This window comes from Quercus suber, unplaced genomic scaffold (assembly GCF_002906115.3).
Source record: "Quercus suber isolate HL8 unplaced genomic scaffold, Cork oak 2.0 scaffold_322, whole genome shotgun sequence".
Taxonomy (NCBI): Eukaryota; Viridiplantae; Streptophyta; class Magnoliopsida; order Fagales; family Fagaceae; genus Quercus; species Quercus suber.
Window position 1 is genome coordinate 54,605 of NW_027069776.1, and position 7,918 is coordinate 62,522.

The 7,918-nt window shown below is 31.8% G+C and overlaps 1 protein-coding gene and 1 non-coding gene across 2 annotated transcripts; one reads left to right on the top strand and one right to left on the bottom strand.

Annotated features, from left to right (window-relative positions):
* Nucleotides 1-576: 576 nt before the first annotated feature.
* LOC112021075 (probable 2-oxoglutarate-dependent dioxygenase AOP1.2) lies at nucleotides 577-2,901 on the top strand. The gene is given in 4 exon segments (XM_065782959.1): nucleotides 577-918; nucleotides 920-997; nucleotides 1,409-1,730; nucleotides 2,464-2,901. Coding segments are annotated over 4 exon segments (942 nt in total). The 5' UTR covers nucleotides 577-625; the 3' UTR covers nucleotides 2,713-2,901.
* Nucleotides 2,902-4,642: 1,741 nt separating this feature from the next.
* TRNAD-GUC (transfer RNA aspartic acid (anticodon GUC)) lies at nucleotides 4,643-4,714 on the bottom strand. The gene has a single exon. It is a non-coding gene; the product is annotated as a tRNA-Asp (tRNA).
* Nucleotides 4,715-7,918: the final 3,204 nt, after the last annotated feature.

Genomic DNA, 7,918 nt, shown 5'->3' on the forward strand with positions numbered 1-7,918 from the left:
AAATGGTCTAGACTCTTAACACTCTGATTGTTTTAGCAAAAATATTTTCTAGAAAATGAGTCACTTTCTAAGAGTATTTTTCATAAAATTATTTAATTTTACTATGTTTTGTAGCAACTTAAAATGAGTTGAAAGTTAATATCCTAACTTCTTTTATTTAACTTGTTGTGAGATAGAATTGTTTAAAATAAAAAAAATAGTAGAGTACAATTTCTAAAAATAAGTTAAACTTTTTCTGTTAACCAAAAATTGTTATCATTTGACTCATTTATTCTGTTACTACCAAAATATTGAAAAACATGAAAAATGATCTTCACGCAAAATTTTCCGCAAATTGAGACATCACTTTCTCATATATAAATAAATAAATAAATCATTTTTTAATAAGTGATAATTTGTGGTCCACTCATTCAGGAGGAATCTAAACCCACCCACCAATAACCTACGTAATATGTTTGACCCCAAATGCAAACTGTAAAGCATTTTTTCTTCCTTCACCTCCTGTCTTATTTTAAAATTTACTGTCATCCGTCGAACTGTATAAATAGGCCAAAATGCACCCAAAAGCTCAAGCAAACTACAACACATAGTAGTATCTTCTATATCCACCAAAGAGTAGAAGAAAATGGGGTCCGAATCCACTCTCAAACTTCCTGTCATAGATTTCTCCAACCTTGATCAAAAAGTACACACTCCCGAGTGGGACTTGGTGAGAACCCAAGTCCTGGAAGCACTCCAATAGTACGGTTGCTTCGAGGCTTTGTTCAGTAAAGTCCCCCTAGACCTTCGAAAGGCTCTTTTGGGTGCAACAGAAGAGCTGTTTGACCTCCCTTTACAAACAAAGCTGCGTAACATTTCTAAAAAACCCTATCATGGCTACGTTGGGCAATACCCTATGGTGCCACTATATGAGAGCATGCATTGATGATTCAAACATCTCTGAGAAAGTTGAGAGCTTGTCAAATATCTTCTGGCCTGAAGGAAACCCAAGTTTTAGGTATAATTTCCTTTCCTCTAGTGATAAATAAAATTGTGGAAACATGTATTATATTTTAGCTGCCATGGAATATAATCAATTATAACCTTAATTTATTTATTATAACAAAATAATAATAATAATAACAACAACAACAACCCCTCTTTATTCCAAAATTTTGGAGTCGGCTATTAATCCTTAACAGACTAATATATAATCATATTTTCCATTAGTTTCTTCATAAAATATTAAATGCTAGAGAATATTCGTTCGTGTTTGTTTGGTTAGTTTATTGTTTATTTAGATATAACTATACTTTTAATCTATTTTTGAAAATTAATAAATGAGTAATCCAAACTGACACTTAGTTGAAACTTGCATCTATGACTAAATAACTATTTCATTTATCTGTCTTTTTTCCTTTTTGGGCAGCAATACCATACAATCATTCCCTGAGAGACTATCAGAATTAGATCAAATAGTCAGGAGGATGATTTTGGAGAGCTTGGACCTTGAGAAATACCTAGAGGAACACATGGGGTCAACCAATTACCTTCTTCGGGTCATGAAATATAAAGGAACTCAAACCAGTGAGACCAAGCTTGTACTGACCGCTCACACAGACAAAATCATAGTGACCATATTGTATCAAAATCAAGTTGAGGGGTTGGAGGTAGAGACCAAAGATGGTGAATGGATCAACGTCAAACCCTCTCCAGACTCTTTCATTGTCATGATCGGTGATTCTCTACTGGTAAAGTTGCTATTTCTTCATTAGTAGAATATATAAAAAATAAAGTCCTATGAAAATGTTATATTACAAATGATGCATTTTACAGTCCAATATTTTTTTGTATGCCATATTGATCAGGCACAGATAATTACCTTTCCTAGCTTTTTGGGAAATTTCAAGTCTGAGCCTCGGTGGTGCGCATAAAGGGCCAACTACCACAATATTTAAAAATAATAATAATTATAAATAAATAAATAATAACCTAGACATATGATATGACATATCATAAGTGCTGGAGTATCGAACAGAATATTCTAATTTTGTATCTAAAAATATGGTACTTTCACCAAATTTGATTTAATAAATCTTTTTTTTATGGGATTCATAAATCTATTTTTAATTCAAAGTTTTTTTTTATCTTTTTTTTTTTTAGAATCTATTTTGTAAATTGAAAAAAAAAATGATAAGTGAAGTTGAAATGTTATGGACCTTGCCTTTCTCTAATACTCTTTTTCTTCTAACATAAAATGCATGCAACCAAGAATGAAATTAAAATCATTGAAAATAATTAAATTAACAATTAATTATGTAACCAAAAGTCTTATAACTGAATTAACACTAATTAGTATTTTCAACAGAAATATTTAATGTTCAAATTTCTTCACCTCAACCATCAAATTATCAAAAAGAACAAAACAACAAACAAAGCAATTAATTATATATGTAAATAAATAAACTGTGGCTGATTTTGCAGGCATGGACAAACGGCAGGCTGCACTCTCCAAATCATCGAGTCATGATGACCGGAGATGAGGCAAGGTACTCAACTGGATTGTTCTCAATCCGCAAAGCAGGTTACATCATTGAAGCCCCGAAGGAGCTAGTTGATGAGGAACACCCTTTGCTCTTTAAGCCCTTCGATCATGTTCAGTTCCTCGGCTACTACTACACTGAGGCTGGTCAGAAAGCCAAGTCTGCTTTGAGGAATTATTGTGGAATATGATAAATATGCCTTGTGTGTATTGTGCACTAGTAGCAACTTTTATTGTTTAAAATCTGAACCTTTTGCCTTTTAATTTTAAATAAATCGCTTTGTGTATGAGTGTGGTAATGAGTACTACAGCTTTTTCTTAGTAAATTGTAATAAATAAAGTTTTTCTTTCTAACTTTTAATGGTCAGAATAAAAGAATATATATTTAAGCAAAGCTTGGGTTTGTTATCATTGAACAAAAGCCTTATTTTGTCTTTTTTGCTCCTTGCAGAATTTCTTATTTTGTAATTTGGTCATAATAGCAGGAGACATAAATATAGTGTAAAACGAAAGAAAAAAAAAATTAGTTGGGGCTCATTAATAAAGATTACAGACAGCCTATTAATCTCAGGTACCTTGAATTTGAGTGAATGAAAGATTTTGTCAAATTTGATATGGCTAGACCAAGAAATTTCACCAATTGATCTTTAAATTTACTTTGATAAATTCTATATGGTAAAATTAAGAGAATTTGGGTTTGGATCCTTAGAGAAGAGCTAATGTATCCTTAATAATCTTTCAAATAACACACAAATTAAGGCTAAAATTGATGACTTAATGGGCCTTTCCAAATTTGGTCGTGCAATTCTTGATTGAAGTAGCATGACAAATCAAGGTTGCTATCAAGATTGATATTGAGCTAACAGAAACTTCTTTTTCTTGAGCTGATTTTAGGTCTTTGTCTTTATTTTTGAATTACAACTCTAAAACACAAGAAAACTCATAATTTAACATGATTTGTCAACACTAATACATATAGACCTAACAACTTCTAGTCAGTCATGCATAGAAAGAATTTTGGAAACACTGGAATGCTCAACTTTTTCTGTGCATCAACCAAGGTATAGTAATAGGATTGGCAAGGATAGCAAAGGCTACGTACATCACCTACAAAAATGATAAAAGTCTAACTGATCAGCTTGGGAGGCCATATTGACTGTAAGCAACAGTACTGTAGGTCCTCCCTACAAGGGGTCACTTGGCTCTTCAAAACCAGCATAGGCTTTCAAGGACTTCACCTTGATCAATTTAGAGCTTAATTTGCTGCCGTTGTAATGTCAAAATCAGTATGGCTCAGCAATCTATATATATATATATATATATATATTAAGGGTCATGTTAACAAGTGTCTTTTAAGATATTGGTTAACAATCTATTTTAGAAAAGTTTTAACACTAATGCTCTAAGAGCATTCGTTAGTATTTTTCATATATTAATAAGTAAAGTTGAGAGAAAATCTAATTAAATTTCAAATTGGATTGTAGTTGTAGTCTAATTTTATGCCACATATCTTATCTATATATATATATATATATATATATTTTTTTTTTAAAATTTAATTTTAGGTGAGTTAATGTTATGCAAAAAACGAAGAGACTAATATAAATAGACAATAAAATTTAAAATAAAAAAAAAAAACGTGTGTATATCCAAAGAATAAAATAAATATAAAAATAAAGAAGAAAAGAAGAGGTAAAAACTAATGTATACATCTATGACTTAAACAATGTATAATTTGAACATATATTTGTAATTGTGTTTGTTTTTATTGTACTATGCATAGGCATAGCCAATTATACATTAGTATTTGTTAATAATAGCCCCATGGACTTCTTAAATTTGTATATTAATTTGTTAATCATAGCTCCCATACTTGTTGGTTTACAAATCGTATTTCAATTTTTGACTTTTTTTTTTTAATAATAGCCCCCATGGACTTCTTAAATTTGTATATTAATTTGTTAATCATAGCTCCCATACTTGTGGTTTACAAATCGTATTTCAATTTTTGACTTTGAGTTCAGTATTTATGGTTATAAATAATTAAACTATTGAAATGGATAGGGTGTTATCAGTAATTTGGCTGAATTCGAATTCAAGACAAAAAAGAAAAATAAATAACGCCGTTGCCGGGGATCGAACCCGGGTCACCCGCGTGACAGGCGGGAATACTCACCACTATACTACAACGACTTGTTATTAAGCTATTGCAGTATATGATATTTGTAAGTTCAACGTTTGCAACAGCATTATACCTTACAAGTCTGTTTCTTGAATCTTGGTTCTCAATGTCATTGGTTTTTTGTGTTTTTTTTTTTTTTTTTAAGAACAATGTCATTGATTAGTAAAAACTAAAAGATTAGCTCCGAACATCCAAAAAAATTTAAAAAAAAAAAAAAAAAAAAAATCATATGGCTTAGTGATAGCATTTGGGTGTGCTAAAAAAAATGTTATTTTAGCACACTAGAGGGTTATTTTATCTATTTTACGATATCATTTAATAATATATCATATTTGGCTTAGTGATAGTATTTGGCTTATTCTTTTACCCGTCTATTCAAATTTTTTAATTTAAATATTCTTTTTTGATTATTTCTTTATTCGTGAGAAGAGAGAAAATGATTATTTTATTTAGAAGAGAGATGGCGGACTGATTTAAAAAATGATGTTCTGTTTTAATTTTTAGGTCTATTGTGTTTTGCTACTAGTAGCATATTATTGTAGCAAAGTGTAAAACTTTTGCAAATTTTTTCACAAATGGCACACTGGATGGAGAGAGTTTTTTACTATTTGGTTTGCTAAAAAATAGCATTTAGAGTTTTCTGCTATTTAAATGGATTTACACATTATAGGTAAAAGAATTTATGAAAATTTTAAAATTCAATCTAAATAAAAATTTTGAAGTACTTCTTTTTTTTTTTTTTTAAGGGAGAAAATTTGAAGTACTTTGAAACAAATTTTCTATACTACTACTATTTAAGGAGCTTCACTTATTTGGAATCTTCATTTTTTTTGTTCAAAAATGCCCCTACACCTCTATGTTTAAGTAGAGACAAAACTAAAGGATAATCCAATAAAAATACAACTCTAACTCCCACTAAAATATAACCTAAAAAATAGTGTCACTCTTCTATTAATTTTCAAATTACTTTATCCACTTATAAATTAAATTCTCAAAATAAAAATTATGTATCTATATCTATACTATTATTTAAAGGGCTTCCCCTGTTTGTATTCCTAATTTTTAAGTACAAAAATGCTCATACACCTTTATGTTTAAGTAGAGACAAAACTAAATGACAATTCGGTAAAAAACCAACTCTAACTCCCACGAAAACATTGCCTAAAAAATAGAACCACACTCCTATTAATTTTCAAATTGATTTATTCACTTATAAATTAAATTTTCAAAATAAAAATTATATATATATATATATATAAAATAAAAAAACACAATTTTTTTTCTACAAAAGAATGTCGAGCAACTAAGAAACTATGGAGTACATGAATGAAGATTCGTTTCAAAAGGGTGAAGCAGAAGATAGTGGACAGGTCTAAGGTACTCTATGGTTGTTAATCTGTGAAATTTATTGTCTTTGAATGTTGGGTTGTGAATTTCATTCGTTTTTACGATTTGAATTTTTTTTTTTTTTTTTTGGTTGTTGTTGTAGAGAGTGGCTCAAACAAAAGAGTAGTCGTCGAAATAAGCGGTTCAAACGAAGAAGATCCTCTCCAAACAAGCCGTTAAGATCGCAAACAAGCTGAGGAACACGAAAGGTTCATTAACAAGGTGGTCTTTTTGTTTTTCAAGCTTATTATTATTATTATTTTATAATTTTTTTTAATAATTAATTGGATGTATTAATATATGGACCAGATCTTAGTATATTACTGTGATTTTGTTTTGATGTGTAGGTGACACATCTTTTGGGGGTGCTTGCTTTTGGCATTTTACTATCTATTAGGAACAAGTAAGTAGAATTGTTTTGATTCATAGAAAGCTTTAAATATACCAATTGCTTATGTGAGTCTCTTTTTGTTGATATTTTCTTGATGATGCCGAAAAATCAACAGTAAGTCACATCATACTTAAGTGCTAAAACAATGTCTCAAAACAACAATAGAAGAAAGCCCCAGGAGAGTACCGGTGTGGTACCAGCCAAAAACCTCCGAAGATTAAGTTAGAAAATCTTCTTACAACTCTAGAGTGCCAAAGCTAGGGTAAGTTATGCATACCTGTTTTCTGAGGGCTTTGGGTTTTTATAGTAATGTAGAGCCAAACTCTTATGCTTGCGTAACAAGTCTTTTCTTTATAGTGAAGATCTCCATTAATACACGTATATTCCAAAATCCTCCTTGTGTTAAAATTCTATTCATATTGGGACTCTATGGACTAGGATTAATCGTGAGACGCAAGTCGTTTCCATTTAAAGTTTCTTGGAGACCACATAGTGACCAGTTGAGTGCCACGTGGCCCTTTGATTCGTTCACCCTATGTCCGTTCACATAGGATTCGTTCACTATTAACCCATTTATCTAGCACTATCAAGTCCATCTAAGTGGATCGTTACCTCCAATTTTCTTCCTCTTTAGGTGCCCCCTCACCCCATGGGTCCGTGACCTATGAGTGGAAGGACTCGTGGGTGACAGTTCAATCTAGCCTCTTGAGGAATATCCCTAACCTTGACAGGTTGCCTAAGATCATTAATGATGAAGGACACATGGTGTTTATTGAATGGTCGCTTACTAGGATCGAAGTGTCCCTTCATATTATGTGTCGTTCCCTCTATATAAACCAAACTCTCTTCCTCTCATTCCTTCACTTTCTACTGAAATCTACGATCAAAGTGCACCTGTCATCACTATCAGACGAACATACCGTTTAATTGTTGCATCCGTCATCAATGCCTCTTATCGTCCAGTTCCAACCTAGTAAGCACTCTTTCCCCTCTACTTAATTTTTATGTACTTTTTTATTTCTAGACTTGGTACTACCACCATCCATTATAGACTCGTCAGAGTCTTAGGATTTACCGTCACGTATAGGTCATGTCTAGTGCATTGAGTAACCAGTCGTTTGTCCACGACAAGGCAGGCTACGATGAAGTGTACCTGTTAGGTCACAAAGACCCTGACAATCCGAATGAAGAAAGGAGTTCGTCAGCCAGTTCTCCTTCCTCAAAGGATGAGGGTTTAGAGACGGAAAGGCCAGAAGATGACTATAGTGAAGGCCACGATGATGCTGAGCCCCCAGTTCAATCGTTATGGATCCTGATGGACTTACGAGGATTTCATCATGTTACCCATATGGAAGTCAATGATTTTAATTTATTCGATCAAGAACCTCACTTCAAAACACTTAGGCCAAGTACCAATTACAACATCTACCTACCTTAC